This window comes from Herpailurus yagouaroundi, unplaced genomic scaffold (genome assembly GCF_014898765.1).
Source record: "Herpailurus yagouaroundi ecotype Mexico unplaced genomic scaffold, PumYag 198, whole genome shotgun sequence".
Classification (NCBI taxonomy): Eukaryota; Metazoa; Chordata; class Mammalia; order Carnivora; family Felidae; genus Herpailurus; species Herpailurus yagouaroundi.
In genome coordinates, this window is record NW_024412429.1 from 22,191,754 (window position 1) to 22,211,167 (window position 19,414).

The following is a 19,414-nucleotide window of genomic DNA, read 5'->3' on the forward strand; positions in this document are numbered from 1 at the left end:
CACATCAATTCAAGTAATATTCATTTTATTCAAGACATTTTACCAGATTATGAACAGGTTGAGAATTCTAGACTAATTGTAATAGAAGGACAAAATATGCTTTTATTTTATTAGTCATATTTAATAAGTTTCTTTCAACTGACGTCCTACATTATAGTAACTAACATTCAAATTATAAGGAGTTTTTCATCAATTTTGACCACAAATAGCTAATATTTTTTTAGGTAGCTGAAAATATACTTCAAAATAAGTGATACGTGGTATTAAAAAGGACTCCAGACTTCTAAGACCTACAATATATATTACCTTTTTCTCCTGCAGGGTTTTCTCCACCTTTATGAGATCATTCAAGACATTCAAAGATGTCTGGGCCTTACTTTCTGAATCATTTAGTATATCTTTCAGTGTTTTCAATGCTTCCAAATATGCATGTCCAGGTTGGCTCTTCAGTTCTGTTTATTTAAAAATACTTACTTTTAGAAAATAGTGTTAGAAACCTATTATTATTATTATCATTATACATACCATTAATCTTCTCTATATAAGTGAATCCTAACAGCTAATAAGTTAAACTCCGTAATTAAAATTTAAAAGGGTCTCCGCTAGTTACTAAGCTAAATCATTCCATTGGCATTTCTGAAAGTCAGATGGTGACTTCATTCCTGCGGATGTTGATGTTTGAAATATCAACTAACTCACTATCATTTTTTCTTCATTTCATCATGATGAAATGTCTCTCTAAAGATGGTACTACAATGTTTCTTTTGTCTCATATAATGTCCTTTTCCCCAGTAGCTACACAAAGAATAAAAGAAAACCAGGGTCCCCTCACCCGGTCTTCCTCTGAACTCAAGGGTGTAGACAAATCGCCACCTACAGAGTGGTGGGTGTTACACAGAACAGGACAGCCAGGTTACCGCAGGTACTCTGAGAAATAATGACTGCAAAAGCCAGCCAGAATGATGTCTACCTCAGCCACTGATGTAAAAATCACAGACAAGCAACAGTTGTGTGGAAAGGAAGGAAGCTCATTTGAAGTACAAAGAAGCAAAACCAACTAGAAGCAAAAGTTAAGAAACCAGCAGCATTAGTCACAACCGCCAAAGGGTGGAAAGCACTCAAATGCCCTTGACAAAGGAATGGAGAAAAAAAATGTGGTATGATACATATAATGGAATATTACTCAGTCTTACAAAGGCAGGAAACTGACACACGCTACCCATATAGATGAACTTCGAGGATATTATACTAAGTGAAATAAGCCAAATACAAAAAAACAAATGCTATAGGATTCCACTTATATGGGGTGTGTAGAATAGTCAAACTCATAGAAACAGAAAGTAGAAGGTGGTTGCCAAGGGCTGGAGGGAGGAAGAAATGAAGAACTGTTATTTGATGGGTATAGAGTTTCGGTTTTACAAGATGAAAAGGTTCTGGGGAGTGGTTGCATAACAACATGAATATATTTAACACTACGAACTCTACACTTTACAATGGTTAAAATGGGGGGGGGGTGTCTGGCTGCCTCAGTTGGAGAAGCACACAACTCTTGATCTCCAGGTCATGAGTTCAAGTCCCACATTGGATGCAGAGATTACTGAAATGATTAAAACTTTAAAAAAATAAATAAAAGAAAATAAAAGCATTAATATGGTAAATTGTATTTTATGCCTATTTTACCACAATTAAAAACAAAAAATAGATTTAGAATTTTTTTTCAGTTTCAGGTCAGGAACTGTGTTGTATTCCGTAATGTTAAACAGATATTTTAATGTACTGCTTTCTCAATTTACTGTTACAAAATATGCTTCTATTTTTGACAAGGATCAATATGAAGGCATGTTTTATACAGGAAATTTTAAAAGCAATACTCTCAAACATTTATTTTACACTGTAGGTTAACTGAATTCAATGAAAAAAGCATGGTGTCCAAATGTCTTTCCAGAAGAAAGACAGCATGACACATTTGCTTACCATGCACACATACAGATTCCTACAAGTCACTGCAAAATATATATTTGCCACAAGGCAGGGTATGGTTCAACATACAGCTTTTTAACATTCATTACTCATAACATTACATAATACAACACAATTCCTGACTTACACAATAGCTAAGGAGAAAAAACAGAACATATGAATGATGAGCTCTCAAAACACTTAACAGTTAACGTGCCAAAACCAGGTTTATTCCAAAAGTAAAAACTCTTTATAATTTTTCAGCCTTTGAAAAAGAAACATGACTTCTTTTCAAGGAAGAGATGGTATTGCTAAAACCTGAACCACTTTGAACAAAAAGAAGTAAGAGATCGTTCCTTTTCTACTAGTAATGATGTTAGATGGCCTCCTTCAAGAAAAGGAAGGAAGAGCACCTTTCAAAACACTCTTTAAGAATCATTATATGTAGGGGCACCTGGGTGGCTCAGTCGGTTGAGCTTCCGACTTTGGCTGGAGTCATGATCTCACAGTTGACGAGTTCGAGCCCTGAGTCAGGCTCTGTGCCGAGAGCCTGGAGCCTGCTTTGGATTCGGGGTCTCCCTGTCTCTCTGCCTCTCCCCCTCTCGTGCTCTGTCTCTGTCCCAAAAATAAAGATAAACATTAAAAAAAAAAAAAAAGAATCATTATATGTAGAGCAAGTGAAAGCTGTTTGCACTTTTACAGACAAGTGTGAATCCAGGAAGTACTCTGAATATACTTTAAGACCCAGAACAGTAGCAGGCACAGAGGAAAACAGAATGTGGCTAGTGTAAAACAAACACATGTGCTCTTTGTGTGAATATGGGGAGTAATTTTTTTAATGTTTTATTTATTTCTGAGAGAGAGAGAGAGAGAGAAAGAGCAAGAGCGTGAGTGGGGAGGGGCAGAGAGAGAGGGACAGAGGATCCGAAGCAGGTTCTGGGCTGACTGCATCACACCCAAGGAGGGGCTCAAACCCCAAACTGTGAGCTCATGATCTGAGCCAAAGTCGGATACTGAACCAACTGAGGCACCTGGGACTAATTTTTACATTAAGGCAAACTGAGAGAGAAGACAGTGGAGTCATCTACTAAGAAAACCAAGAGAATGGGTTTACCGTTCTCTAGCTGCTGCTGACGATGCTCTAATTCCTGTTGCACAGCGTGGTAGTGGCCCAGAAAGGTATCAAAGCCCTGCTGGACAAAATCCGGGGTGGAGCGCTGAGACTTCAGGGCTGAGCAACCTGCACGCACCTTTTCAATTTTGGGGTGGAGGCTCAGGAGATCTGTCAGTTCCCGCTACGGAAGAGAAAATAGGGTCACAGAAGTCACTGAAGATGAACATCCTCACAGAAAGTGAATCAGAGTGGCATTAACCTAATGTTCATGATACAAGTAGCATCTTTTTTAAATACAGGACTGGACATAGGATTCTTTCATGTTCTGGATGGTTATCTCTTTACCTGACAGGAGTCCTTCAAGCTCTGCAAGGACTGTTGGGGAGATTCTGAAAAGGGAGTGTGTTTTACCCACTCCTCTTTTGTCTTTACAGTCTTTTCAAGATCATCAAGCTGCTTAAAGTAAGCATTTATATCTTCCTGTAGCTGAATCTTTCTTGCCAGATCTTCCAAATGCTGAGATACATCCTTCCATTCTGAGAATACCTTCTCCAGAACGTTTTTTATTTCTTCAGTAGGAATACCTTCTACGCGGACATAAAAAATAAGCAGACACTTCATATGCTAGTATAAAAATTGTTTTCAATTTGTTATAAACATTCTGACCTATTCAAAATAATGAGGCGATGTCACATATAATGATCATTCCTTTAAGTCCCTTTTAACATAACAACAAAATTACAATGATACTGTTAGAAATAACTATGTTTCAGGGGTGCCAGGGTGGCTCAGCTGGCTAAGCATCCAACTCTTAATTTCAGTTCAGGTCATGATATCGTGGTTTGGGAGATCAAGCCCCGTGTCGGGCCCTGCGCTCAGATTCTCTCTCCCCGACTCCTCCTGCTTACATTCTCATTCTCTCTCTCTCTCTCTCTCAAAATAAATAAACTTAATTTTGTTTCACTCCCTGACCAAAGCAGGAGATGGGAAGCTTGAAATAGCAGTTCGGGAGTGGTATTGCTGTCACAAGAGGCACATCAGTAGAGTTCCAGCCACTGCCTTTTATACAAACTGTGTGCATCCTACCACTCTGCTAGCTGCTACAGTGAACCAGGGAAATACAATGAATTATGTGGACCTGTCAAGTTCTGACATGAGAAGGTAAACCCTCTGTCATCACAAAAAAGACAACTGGCTAAATAATCGAGGAGGGAGCTCAAGAGTCTGGTTTGACCAAACCATAGTGTCCTAGGAACCAAAGAATGAATGGTGAGAAGCCCTACTGCGGGAGCAACCTGGTGAGTGTAGGAAAATCGGGCCAGCAGCCAGGCCCGAGAGGCTTCAGTGGCCTACTGGGCATGCCCCACACAGACCAGCAAAGATCAAAATATCAAAGCAGTGGTACGATGATCTACTTTAACACATCAGAAAAAACACCATTATGTTTATTACTGACATAATTTTAGCCCGTATTTTTGAGTGGTAAAGAATGTCCATAAAAATAATAGTTCTATGTAATAGTAAGTTTTATCACGGCCCTTCCCTTAACATAAAATGCATCAAATCATTGAAAATTACTAGGAAAAAAAGATGGGAAATCTGCAAAGGAGTCTTCATCTCCTTAGGAGAGCATGCATGTTGAAAGAATGGGCTTAACATCTTTATTATTTGAGTAGGAGGGGGAAAAAAACAATGGTGCTTTGTAAATATACACAATCAAAATCCAGGGTAATGAGAGCCCTAAGGAATAAAATGGCATGTAAAACAAAAGGTCACTTACGAGCTACAGAGGATGCAATTTTAAAAATCCTACAATACACTTTACCCACAGAAAATCAGAAATGCAAACATGACGGGACATAATTTGAATATATCAACCATGTCGGCTGTTAAAGTTCACTGGCCAGGATCACACAGGTAATAGAATATTACACCTTGGCAAATCATTCACACCACAGTCCAAGTTCATTTGTCTCTATTAACAGGGTTATAAACAAAACAAATCACCATTTTCCTGACAAACTCTCTGAGCAATGGAGAGCCAGGCTCTGCTTCTATGAGGTCATTTCTATTCTAGGGGGGCAAAGTAATAACATCAGCCACTTCATTTTCATGTCAGAGCAGTTTATGCTAAACGAGAAAGGAGATTAAGCTGGTAAAATTTTTGAGATGGAAAATTATCCCTTCTCATCTGAAAACAGGTAGGAGGTAATTATTCACTGACAATATATTAACAATTCACTCATTTTGCCCCTTCAAACCATTTCTCAAAATTTAAATCTCCTCTCCTCTAAGCTGGAGATATTGCAGGTTGGACAGATATCAGGTAATAATTAAAGCACAATTTGCACATCAAGCAAAGAAAACTATACATTGCTCTTCAAAAGAATTCTTTTATTTTAAGTTTATTTATTTTGGGAGAGAGAAAAGCACACACATGAAGGAGGAGGAGGGGCAGAGAGAGAAGGAGAGAGAGAATCCCAAGCAGGCTCTGAGCTGACAGGCTCAACGCAGGGCTTGAGCTCATGAGCCATGAGATAGTGACCTGAACTGAAACCAAGAGTCAGACACTTGACCGACTGAGCCATCTGGTGTCCCAATAATTGTCTTTTTTAAATGTTTGTTTGTTTGTTTGTTTGTTTGTTTGTTTGTTTTAAGAGACAGCACACTTGTGTGTGCGTGCACATGAGCAGGAGAGGGGCAGAGACACAGAGAGAGAAACAGAGAGAATCCCAAGCAGGCTCCATGAGAGATCATGACCTGAGCCAATATGAAGAGTTGAATACTTAACCGGTAGAGCCATCCAGGTGCCTCTAAAATAATTGTCTTTTAAAATAACTGTTTTGCTCCCAGAGATCCTGATTTATACATTTTCTATTTCTATAGAACATCCAACTCTTAAATGACTATTCAAAAGCCCAAATCAATAGACCATCATTTTACTAGTTACCTAAAAGGAATAAAATATAACATATTCATGGCACTTACTCGTACTTGACTTTACACCTTTCCATCTATCACTATTGGAATCAAGAGAAATTTTACAAAACCTAGGACCACCATCAAATTCCACAGGCTAGTCATAATATATGTCATCATAAAGCCATATCATCCAGTGCCCAGCTACTCTATTTTATTTGTTGACAATCTCTAGGAAAAAGATAAGCTGAATCAAGAAAAACAATTATAATAGCCATGAAAGTTAAATAAAATATATTATTTCCTTTTTTAAAAACATTTTTATCCTATATAAGGTACCACAAAACATAATTCAAATGCACAAGGCATATAAGTCCCATCAAACTTCACTGTGGTGGGACTTTCGATGGAATTATTTTGAAGGAATCAATGACATGATTATTAGAACATCTGTTTTACCAAAGGCTTTTTTCTTTTTTTTTTTTTTCTTTTTTTTTTCCCCAAAGACTTGTTTTCTAATGGGCTGAATCATTAATCTGCATGCTTACATAGGCAGACTGTGGTCAAATTACACTCTATGAAAAACTTCCTCTATGTTAATTATCCATACTCTAGGACTTATTTCAAATTTCTTGGGGAAGACGGAGGGACAGCAAGAAGCACCCAATTGTGCTTTCATTTCTGCTCAACATTTCTGCTTTATAAGAGCAGTAGAATTAATAGCACTAAAACCACACGGAGAGAAGTAATATACGATACTATAAAATTAGAATAACAGATAAAATGGTAGATAGTGGGGGAGATTTTGAAAAAATCACTTTATCTCAGTAACACAATGTACACACTGCTCAAAAAGCAAGAAAGTAAACCCAGAACATAAGTGCCCTATTCAGACCAACACCCCCAGTGCCCAGCTTCCCACCCCATCCTAAATATGTCTTTTGAAATAAATAAAATTAGGATCCTGTAATGAATGCATTTCCAGTCCTATTAAATGCTCCAAAAATAAAATGGTCATGTGAAATATAAAGGGTTTCCCATGAAATTAAACAAGTCCACATTACATCACAAAATTCATTCCTTTACAAAGCCACAGATGATATAGCCCCCGATATTGCACTTGATACTTTGCAAGTAGAACTTTGACATGATCTCCGTTTCCAGAGTATATATCTCAGTACATATCTATTCACAGTAAGAGTGCATGTGACAGAAGCTGAACTATGCTAGTGAGTGCCTCACATTCTGGGCAAGAAAGCAAAGAAATAAAAGGGTTACATGAGTCACCCAAGGACACAAAACTAGGAAAGGGCAGGAGACCCAGAGGTCTCCTATTTCCCAATTTACTGTTATTCTCACTGGAACATAACACCCCTCACCAACTCCTCCCCTAGGCAGTCTTCTCCACCAGCCTTACGAATCCTCACATAGCGCCTAAAAGCTGACGCAGAAATGAGGACAAATTCAGTACCCAGATTCATGAAAGCACCCCACACTCATACCAGACAAAGTCTGGTTCCCAAACTACAATATTAATGCAGAAGTGAAGAACCTACAATTGTAACAGACATAAATTCAACACACAATTTATTATAATTATTCAATCAGCACCTCAGGGGAAATTATGGTCTCTCTGTATCTGTAGGTTTCTTCAAGTAAATATCTGAAAGAGTAATCTCCACGTGGGGTCCTCTCACCCAGGGTAATTAAGACACTGAGCTAAGTGGATTTTGAATGAAAACACCGTTTTTGAATAAATTTTGCTTTATTTATATTTAAAGAAAAAAATAAATTAAGCTGTACTAATACCTATGGATAGACAGTGTTATATTTGCATAATTTTCCAATAAATGGACATATATTAAACATACAGATAATTTTGGATATAAATGTGTGTATCTCTACATGTCCCCACTGTGTATATATATATAATTAAATGACATTTTTTTAATGCAGAGACAAAAATAATCTATAGTTTTAAAAAATCTGATTTTCAGGGGGTATGGAAAGCTGACTGATTCATAAGAACATGAGGGAACTTTCTGGAGAGATGGAAATTTTCCACATATTGTTTTATGGGTATAGGCTTTTCAAAACAACCCAGTGAAGTTTCATGTATTTCAAGGTAGGTAAATTTTACTTTAAAAAAACTATAAACAATAACAATAATAACAAGGAGTGAGGAATGAGTAGGGGTATAGATAATTCAAGAATGGCAGAATATCATTAATTACTGAAGCTAGGTAATCAGAATAAGGAGGTTCATCACTCTGCATTGTATATATTTACATTTTCCAGAATAAAAAGTTAAAAACTAAAAAGATTGACAACTACTACACTGAAGATTCTTGTCAAACTAGTATTCCTGATTCTGTTTTGGGCGTCTGTGGCTTTTGTCGAAGAGCTCTGATAATAAATATTCACTGAATGTTGGTCATTATTTTAAAAAAAAATAAAATAAAATAACTCTGCAGCAGACCTCCAAAGCATTTACTATCACTAGAATAAGGAATAGGATTTACAGGAGAGGTCTCTCAAAGCTAAACCAAAGGAAGAATCATATGCAAAGTGGATATCAAAACTATTCATCTTTACATTCCCCAGAGTCACTGAGGGCTAATGGCAAAGGAAAAAAAAAGTTTCTAAATACAGGTAAAAATTTCCAAGACAAGCAACTCCTTCTCAAATTTAACTATAAAATGTTACTTGCAATAAATTAACAGATTAATTTGAACGTGACCAAAAACCAAATGATCTTAATGAACTGACCTTACTGTAACTTCATTTCCCAAAGATTTCCAACATAAAATTTTCTTTTGCCACCCCCTCTCCAAAAAAAGGTCCCAATATATAATGTCAAAGGAGGAGATTTTAAATTTTTCTATATCAGTGGATTTCAACCATTCTGCTAAGATATCAGAGCTGTAGGTTGTCTGACTCTACAGAAAAGCAGAACAACTTCACTTTTCTGTTTTGTCATCAGCTTCAGCACAGGACTTCATGTGAAAAAAGATTCTGCTGCTTAAAGCTTAAAAAAAAATTGAAAACCAGTTTTCTAGAAAAAAAAGTGTTAAATATATAATTTGTCAAACTGTAAATATTATTCAGTGCTACCACCTAAAACACATTTTTAAAAAAATCAAGGGTCTCACCTTTTCCCATTTGCTCCAAAAGGATTTGTCCAGTTTGGTTTAGTTCATTCAGTCTGGGGCTTCTTTCTGTCTGTTCTTTTTCTAATGCCTGGAAATAAAATTCCAATATAAGAATACTGCAAACTTTCTTCTCAATATAATGTGCATGCTATTGCAACTTTCATGTTTCGTGTCCCTCCCACATTCTCTTTCAGTGTTATAGTCAAAGTTGAGGTAGGAGAAATACTATAAGACAAAACTATGTAATTCCAGGCTGCCCCACAGAATTCCAAAGCTGATTTAAATTTCAAAAGGCAAATTCAAACAAATAATATAAACCTTTGGTTGATTTTATAAGAAAAAAGTTGCACATTATAATTATGAGTTCCTATCAAAAGAAAATAATTAAAATTAGTGTTTTAGATCCAGGATATCTATTCACATATATATAACCTCAGTGTCTATGCCACACAATAAAAATAACTGAGTCAAATGAACTGAATATTCTATGACAGAGACACTGAACAAAAATTAATCAACAAGAAAAACAGAAATATTTTGAGCCTCACTATTGTCTGATCTTATAATAAGTTTAGACTCTAACATAAATTTCAACCACAGCATAATTCATACATAAATTTTAAACTATAACAATATGCTTTGGAACCCAAACTGAAGCATTTTGTTCCTCATGTTTGAAGAATGGCTCTTAATTTTAATATTTATGTCTCTATAGTTCGATATTCTCAATGCCCCTATATGTCAGAGACAGGGAAGACAAAATCTTTCCAAAACTAGTAAGAAAGATTTGAACAAAATCAGGAAGACACACACACACACACACACAGAGGTATATGGATAAACAGTCAGTATTTGAAATTTCTCCCACTCCTCAATTCGCAACTGAGAAAATTAACTACTCAAATAGCGCCCCTAATAACACAATCAAAACTTCTAGGCAACCCATATTATTTCAACCAGACAAACCAAAGAAGAGTCCTACTTCTAATTTCTACACATATAGGCTCTGTCAAATAAACTACCCTACTTTGCTCTGCACAGCTTTAATGGGACTAAGTAAAACAACCATGTTACAAAGATAAAGAAATAACAAGAGATTCAAAGAAACACCACTTATTTTTATTGAAGTATCAATGCAAAAACTCACCATCATACCGGAGAAGAATTACTACCTGTTCCATACAAATTGATTTTTTGCTACTTTCTACGGTGATGACAGATTGAACTAGGGATTCTCCACCCAGGTATACACCAGTTGGAGCAAGGTATTCCTTTACTCTAACACAATTAAGCTGATCTTGCCCCAATTTGCAAGGAAAATTAGAGATAAAAGTGATTGTTAAGTTTTCTTCATTTCATATTTTTCAAAACCCTTTTGGCGTCTATAACTACTTGTCTAAAAAAACAAAAAAATAAACTTATTAAAGGAAAATATAGGAGCCGCCAATCATCCCTTATAGTAACAAACAATTTCTATAGTAACGATTTCTAAAAGTGAAATTGTTCCTAGATCGTAGAATGGAAATTAACTTATTAATATTTTCTGGAACTTGGTTCATAAAGATCACTCTCACTTCCAAATTCTCTGCCATTTCAGTGGCCTTGAGAATTGGGTTGTTCAATGCTCCTTAATATCATCTACCGGTCTTTCAGAACTATAAGAAGCATATGAAATGATGGCACACAGCTCTCCTTTCTGGCCCTCCCAACTCCCTGTGTAGAGGGCTCAGATAATGGTGCTTCTGGGGTAACAACCTTCCACATTCCTCTGTCAAAGCAACATGGAAGTCAAAAGATGAATCACTTAACTCTTCCTAATGAGGCTAAAGGAGGCTTACTGGAGTAGAGGGCTTTTCAGCCACACAGCATAAAGGCTTAATAAGGGCTATTCTGCACAAGGAAAACAGCACGTGGTGAAGGCAGGGAAGTGAGAAAAGAGCAGGATTCAGGAGTGGGGAGCTCAGGGTGTCTGTAGGAGACTGGTAGGAGCTGAGGCTGGACTCATAGGGGAAACAGCACCACCTGGAAGGCCCTTGCATGCTGGGGCGCTAAGGATTTAGATTTTGTCCCCATTGCAATGGGAAGCCATTAGTTAACTGCAAGCATAGGAGCTGCCTGATCAGATGTCTATTTTAGAATGATCACTGGTCACAGAAGCCAAAGGCTGTGAGAATAGAAGAAGGAACGGTAAATAGCAGCAAACGCTACAGAGGCAGCGGATGAGATGAGAAAACAAATCCATCCTTTGGATTTAGAAACCAACAGTCAATGGTGACCTCGAAATAAGAGCAGTTACAGTGCAATGATAAGACAGAAGTCAGTCTTAACTTCTCATCCAAATACAAAATGTCAACCAGGGTCTGACTCCAAACCACCTCTCCAACCTTAACTCTCTAACTACTTTTACACGCACACCTAGCACTAAACAGAACAAAAAAGAAACTATCACAACACAACTTGTCTACCTCCCCACCTCTGCTCAGGGGCGCCCCCTGCCTGCTGCGCCCTTCACGCCCAGCCCCAAGCAAGCTCCTTGTGGTTGGTTCTGGCGTGGTGCTACCTCACCCCTGGACTTCCCCGAGTACACACACAGATGCAATCCTGGCCTCCTCTCAACTCCCATGGTACTACCACCTTCTAGCTTATACCACTGATGTTTATACACGTCTTGTTTTGGAAATGTTCTCCAAACTCTTCACAGACAAACTCCACTGCCAGTGTAGACGGCACTACAGACTTGCTCTAGGTGTCCAACTCCTTCGTGAAAGGCTTTCACACACTTAATGAGCACCAAAGACATAAGTCACTACAATCTCCTGGCACAATTTACAGTCACACAGAAGGAACAAAGTAGCGGAGCTAACATCCCATACATTTTAACGGTATTTATTTCTTTTTAATGTGTCTCTTCTGTAATGAAAATATATCGGAAAGAATTGTGAGATTTGAAATCATCTGTTGCATTCAGCGAGCAAAATATCTTCAGCATACCCAAAGTCAGAAATTATTAGGGACTAAAGTAGATCTAATCAAAGTAAAAAATAATACTGATAACTAGACCACCTTAGAAAATGTTTTTCCCTGCACATCTCAGAGGTTAAGAAAAAGGGGGCAAAAAAATTCCTCCTCCGCACAGGGGTCTGAATGCCAGCCAGCTTGATGGATTGAAAATTTACTACAATGTCCTAAAAGCTACCTTATGGCTACATTTATTTTACAGGAAGCCTCTGGATCCCATCACACTTTTATGTCAACAGCAAATCTAACCTGATGTAATATTTTATTCACTAGGATGTTTTTGTTTAATGTTTTACCTTCAACTTCTTTTTCACTTCTGAAGTCTCTTGCATCTTCTTATACCCTTTTATCTCTGTGGCCTGAATGGCAGTCTTTGATTTCAAAATGCAGCTCAACAGCTCAGCACTTACAGCGTCAAACCTGATTTAAGATTCAGATGTTACTATTGGTCATTCCTATCCTTCTATAGTTTCACTTGGCTCAAGACAGAGCAATCAAAAGACCCCTCAGGCATGTGTTTTAAATATTCCTCAAAAAAAAAAAAAAAAAGGCAACACAGATACCTAGTAACCATACAAAATAAAACCACACACTTATAATTAAAAGTTTGAAAAGAGAAATAATATTGTAAAGTTCATATTTTTTAAATAATTAATGTTTAAGCTTTGTAAAAAATACTTAGATTTTTACAAACTCCTGTAGATGATGAAAACAGATTTGATTAGAAAATAACAGAAAGAAAAAAAAAGATACAGATATTCTTAAAGTTAATGCCTTCTTTCATTTAACGTAATTATTGAGCCCAGTATATGCCAGGCGCTGGACTGGGCTCTTGCTATGAAGGTAAATCAGACGCAATCCCAGCCCTCACAGAGCTTCCAGTCTGGGAGAGGCAATGGAAAGTAGCAGGCAATCACCAGAGAACTTGCCAGATGCTGATTCCAGGAATTCACAGTTATGGCTCCTAATTTAGTCAGGGGACGTGGCGGGGGGGGGGGGGGGGGGGTGGATGCCTTCCTGGAGCACAACAGCAATACTGTGCCTAGCAAATGTTTTCATTGCAAAGGGAGAACAAAGAAAGGGAGGACCACACTGTGCAAACAGCAAGTGATTAGTCTTGACTGGAAAAGTGAGTACTAGGCAGGGAAGGACAAGGGCAGACAACCACACCCACCTGCAGGGTAGATTAAGGAGTCTGGGCTCAACCAAAGGGCAAGGGAGAGCCCGTGAAGGGTTGAAAGCACAGGATTGACATGGCTGGATTTACCTTCTAGTGTCCACTGAGGAGAAAGAATAAAGGGTGGCAAGACCAGAGAAAAACAGGCTGCGGTAGCACCCTGAGCCAGAACTGAGATGTGATGGTGGGAAAGAAAAAATGTGGACAAAGTTGAAGAGGCCTGTGGGAACCACAGCAAGGAAAAATGAGAGGAGAAACAGTCACTGTCAGCCATGTACCTGGCCCTTTTCAAAGTGTTCTGTGTGTCTTATTAAGTGATCTTCACCACAACCCTGAGACACCTATACTATCCCTTTTAATGATGAAGAAATTGAGCCCGGGGAGGTTTTAAACAACTGCCCCAGGGCCACAAAGCTACAGCTGGTAGAGCTCTGGTTCAAACCAGATAGTCTGTCCTCCTCACCAGCACTCTACCCACAGAGCTTCTCAAAAGAACTTCTGGGTATTTTTAGGTACTTTAGGGTAAGCACGGGTTGTCTGTTTCTTCTTGGGAAACAGCTTAAAGTGTTTCTGGCGAGTTGTGAATATTTGGTTTTTCATCAAGATCAATTTTCCCTGTAACTTGTAAAGGGATTTTGTGACACTGTAGATAAATAACCAATGGTTGAGGTGTCCCTCAAACAGTAGTACTTTCATTCCGTCATCTTAACAGCAGGCTTCTATTTAATCTTTCAGAGAAGAGGAACATCATCCCCAAATCACACATATAAAAGGACCTTGGGGACTTAGACCATTTCTGCCCTTAATATAAACAAGGGTGATGTGAATGCCACAAGGTAGCAATGTTTTCAGGCCATGTCAACAGAGATCTAGATTATAGGAAATGACCACCCCTCCAGACCTTGAGCAGGCTAAACCAGCCAGCCACCAGCAGCACCAAGAAAAAAGAAGAGGAAATAAACTGCCATTTCTGAAGCATGTATTATAAACGATACTAAGCTCCTATCTGCTCAGAGAGCCCATTTTAAGACAAGCGAACAGTGGTTTCTACAGCAGACTGAAGGTGTTAAAGGGTCTGGAAGCCCTGTCACACTAGGAATGGATTGAAGACCCTCTACACCGAAGGCCAGCAGAAATGAGAATATGAAACTCCCTGCAATACTAAGAAGGTTCCATACTGAAGGCTGGTGCCGCTCTATGGCACCCCAGGCAGCAGAACTAGCAAATACAGGGAGACATGGAGGGGGCGGACTTGGGCTGGGCATAAAAATAACCTTTCTAACAATGAGATCTCACTGCCTCCTATCATAATGAACCGGATGTACACAAGCTTCTCTATGTCCAGGAGTTAACTGAAGGGATTTCTGCACCAATCAAACCACGGACTGGAAGCCTATGGTCCTCACAGCTGGCTGCTCAACTAACAGACATTCCTCTCCCCACACTTTTCTCTGCTGTCCAAGTCCCCCAGAATGCAATGACAGGAGACCAAGATGGCCAGACGGTCTCAACCTCCCATGCACCCATGGCAGGGAAGTGACTGAATCCTGGCCACTGAGACCGCGGGGGACGTTAGCTGATGTCTTCCAGGCAAGGTCTTTCTCCCCGATTTAAAAAAAGAAAAAAAGATAAATAAGGAAAAACTGGCCTTCCTGCATATAAATCGGGTTATACAAGGATGTTATGCCCAGTGCTACAGCAGGATCTTGGGACCAGAGAGGACAAGCCTGATGGTGAAAGCCCTGCTTCTGGACTTCTTGTGAGATAATCAATGACCTCATTGTTTGGGTCACTTTTGGTACAGTATTCTGTTTCCCGCAGCAGAATGCACTCCACACAACACGACCATGTTTAAGATTTTATAGTAATGCACCCTTAGTCTTTTATAACCTTTCTTCCTTCCAAATGCACAAAGCCAGCACTGGAGAGGCACAGTGCCAGATCTACCTGGCAGAAACTAGACACTCAGGAAACAAAAGATCTATGGCACTATTAACATCAGAAGCATCTTCCTCCTATGCTACCTCGGCTCCAGAAGCAAAGGTTTCACAGCTGCTGCCTGCACCTTGGAGGTACTCTGGCTCCACAGGGAGATGCTGGTAAGAGGCAGAGAAACACAGCCTTATTACCAAAATGAAAATCATCCGGTAAAACTGGAATCCCACTTCATCTACAGAAGCTATACTGGGGAAACCATATCATTTTTATTCTGGCCCAAAATAATTACCCATTTACCCAAGCACTTGGATCCTCCTATAAAAGGGGAGAGAATAAAAGGGCTGATTTAAGGATCAGCTGCTATAGGGTATCTGAGGTACATTACCCGGCTGTCACACAGCGCAGCTTAACAGAGTATCTGACATTAGTAAATGCTTGCTACATATTAGCTGCGATTAGTCCTTTTCTAAAATTCCTGAGTTTCCTTTGAATCAGTAAGGCAAACAAACAAAAAAAATTATGTCAAAGATGGATCCTTAAGGCAAACATAAAGAATTTGTTAATGAATCTGACAAAGGAATTGACAAAAAAAGAAAGAAAATGTGAAAAAAGAATGAGGGGGGAAAGGAAGAAAAAGGGGACGACAAAGGAATGACTTCCCTGAATGAAGTATTGCTGAATGTGAAGAGGAAGGAGTGGCATAAAGAATAAGGAGATCTATCTAAAGCAAACCTGCCAGAGTCCTCAGAGTGTGGTGGAAGAAAGAATAAATGAAGAATCATGGACAGTCAGATCCTCCCTAGGTAGATGATGGAAAGGAAGAAGGAAGGGTTCTGTCACACGGTTTTCCAGACTAAACACAGGATAAATAAAATCACCAGAGACCATTCAGACGCTTAGCCAGTGGGAAGGAGAACACTGGAAGGCTGGGGGGCAGTGAGTGGTTTAGCAGTTGAATTTCCATCACAATAATTACATCTAAATTTGCATATGATTAGTAATTAGTACAAATACATTATGTGCGGTACTGTGTTTAGAAAATGTCTCTATCTGTTCTCACTTTTTCTTAGCTTCCAAATCCACAGGAATCTGTCTCTTCTTTGGGGGAGGAGGAGGAGGCAGTTCTTGCTTAGACCTTTTTGTAGTTACTTGTTCTCTTACGCGAACAGTCTCCAAAAGATCCTTCTGAGGAATCTGGGACATCCCCAGCTTTGCTACAGCCTGAGTCACCTGAAGTATAAATCAGCCAAATGTTTTAACGTTTTGTCACAGCTTTATTGAGATATAATTCACATTCCATAACATTCTCCTTTGAAAATACACAGTTTGAGTGGTTATCAGTATATTCAGTGTTATGCAGCCATCCCCACTCTGTACTTGCAAAAGGGGTTTATTGGCCCCAAAAGAAACCCCGTACCTATTAATAAATAGTCCATCACTCCCCATCCTCCTCTCCCCGAGGCCCTAGCGACTACTAATCTACTTATTATTTCTCTGGATTTGCCTATTTTTGATAGTTCATATAGATAGAATTACAGTGCATTTAATCTTGTGACTGGCTTCTCGTAGTTAGCACAATGTTTTCAAGATTCATTCATACTGTCAGTATTTCATGCAATGGACAGACCACATTTGTTTATCCAACTACCTACTGATGGAACATTTGGGATGTTTCACTTTTGTACTGTTATAAATAATACCACTATGAACATCCAAGTACAAACCACAGTTGCATTTTCAATCAATTCACTAATATATTTTTTTAAATTAATAAGATTATTTAAAATTTAAAGATGATTTAATGGATTCATGTCTAAGTGTTATCAGTTATTAAGAGAAATTACGGTATTAGTAAGTTTTTCAACGATCTATTAAAATTGACTTCAGAAAAGGAAAGATTTTTTACATGTCAATTTCTCAATTTTTCAGTAAGCCAGGTATAAGGAACCTACTTTTAGTTTGCAGCTTACCTATTATTACTTTATTTCATAAAAACTAAAACTAACCTGAACATTTAACTTCTATTTCATCATACAACATATAATCCAAAGCAAAAGGTACCTGGTTGGAGGAATCTTCTAGTCTCTGAACCAAAGAATCCCATCTCTGAGTTAGTTCCTCTGAGTCACTGTTGATCTTCTTAGATGCCTTGGGATTATCAAGTAATTGACTCACATCCTGACCAATCTCACTCAGCTGATCCAAGGCCTGACGTTTCATTTCCATGTCTTCTTTCAAAATCTAATATTTCAAATATTTTATTAGATGACTCCCTCTTAAAAGGACTCTATAGTCCTGCTCCACAAGCAGGAAATGTAAACATATATTTTATAGCAAAATTTACTTGCTACACAGTTCACTAATGCTAAAACATAAGATTCCTGGTTCTAGATGATTATATGGCAGCATTCTAGTGTTGGTTAATGACTCATAATCTGTATTCACTAAATTGTATGAACAATTGATAGAAACAATAAAATATCACAGGCTTACAAGACAGATGCTGACATTGACACCACTTACAGCCAGTCGTCGAATGCTGACACTTAGTTCCTTTTGGTCTTTGAAGTTGCTCGTCTGGACTTTATTTAAAGCCTCTTCTTTTTCAGTTAGCCAAGCTTTCAACAAGCACTACATGTAATAACAAAAGTTAGAAATATATTTGGAGAATCATTTGGTCATTCAATTCAATCAAGTTCCCAAATCTCTAACGTTTATGCTGGTAGGGGCTTCACTCTTACTTAGGGTAGGAAGGACTTCAAACACCCAAGCTCAAGGTATGAATGGCCTAATATCTTTCTTTAAGATATTATCCTTCTCAGATTTGCAACAGATCAAGCTGACATTAGCCCCACACGTGGGTAATTAAACTAATTCTCAGGGACATATGTGGAACTAAAAGGCTAAATCCAACTATGCAAATCTCCAAAAGAATCACAGTATAACTCTCCAGAAGCAGGAAGACTCCTGGAATTGTCCTTTCCCAGCCCTTCATTTTAGGAAGGAAAGAGAGATAAGTCATTATGTGTCCAAGATCACTTGGCTAGTTAACAAGGGAATCAAATCAAAGACCCACACCCTAAAACTAATGGTTTTTCCATAGCATCATTCAAGAAAACCATACTAATGTTCCAGGTTCAACAGCAATTGTGATTAAAAGAGAAAGTTTAGCCATAGTCCAAAGCCAACATATAGATATTTAAATCTCATTGGCCAACATGCAGAAGATATTTAGTAATATACATAGATAAACTTGAAAGAGGGGCAGAAAACCACATGGTTGCATTAAGATAATTCTTCGCAAAGTGTAATATCTATTGCAGAAGCTCTTTTCTATATAGTTGAGAGGGAAAAGTCTTGGTTCTGTGTCAGCAGTGGGATCAATTCATTCTCTAACTGCTTTATTTATCAGTTTATGTAACAACTATTCCCTGCCTCTATATTCCACCAAAAAAAAAAAAAGATGAAGATTAAGAAATTAAGTGGCAAATACAGATCCTGTCTTCAATATAGAAAAGATAAAATATGCACATAAACTATGACAAAAGAAAGTGCAGACACCACAAAAGTTTATATATATACATATATGAATGATAGCTTATTTTTTTATAATATATAAATATATATAATATATGTATAATATTTATATTATTAAATATAATATTATATAATGTGTCTGCACTATATTTTAATTTGGTAATTAAATACACACACACACACACACACACACACACACACAAAATGTCATGGCAATTGCAAAGAAGAAGAGATGGGTTCCAGGTTGGGGAGAGTGTGGGAAGGAGAGGGAGTTAATAGATTACTTCATTTCAAAAATGAAACAACTGGTAAGAAGACATTCCACAGCAGATACCACACCTTAAACAACAAAAGACAGGCTAGAAAATAAATGAAATACACTCACTCTTTCAAAAACATGAAAAAAAAAAAAAAAACACACAAACTATGAGGAATCTACAATCTGCAATGTATTGGGAACAGAACCCTGAAGAAGAACCAGTACTACTCATGTGGCACTGACATCCTAAGAATGGGCTATGAGCTGAGAACTCAGCATCTGAACCTCGGGACACAGAAGGACAGAGGGAAAATCAAAGTTGGAAAGGTAGGGTGGAACCC

At 38.1% G+C, this 19,414-nt stretch overlaps 1 protein-coding gene across 6 annotated transcripts in view; it reads right to left on the reverse strand.

The window, feature by feature from the left end:
* Positions 1-19,414, reverse strand: part of UTRN (utrophin) — a 492,724-nt gene that overhangs the window by 353,949 nt on the left and 119,361 nt on the right. For all 6 annotated transcript variants that reach the window (XM_040448951.1, XM_040448950.1, XM_040448952.1 and 3 more), the window contains 8 exons: positions 17,801-17,908; positions 17,339-17,518; positions 16,338-16,507; positions 12,459-12,582; positions 9,145-9,232; positions 3,419-3,660; positions 3,074-3,254; positions 307-452 (listed from right to left, as the gene is read on the reverse strand). In XM_040448951.1, the coding sequence (XP_040304885.1) occupies positions 307-452; positions 3,074-3,254; positions 3,419-3,660; positions 9,145-9,232; positions 12,459-12,582; positions 16,338-16,507; positions 17,339-17,518; positions 17,801-17,908 (1,239 nt within the window). The remainder of the gene's footprint in view (positions 1-306; positions 453-3,073; positions 3,255-3,418; positions 3,661-9,144; positions 9,233-12,458; positions 12,583-16,337; positions 16,508-17,338; positions 17,519-17,800; positions 17,909-19,414) is intronic.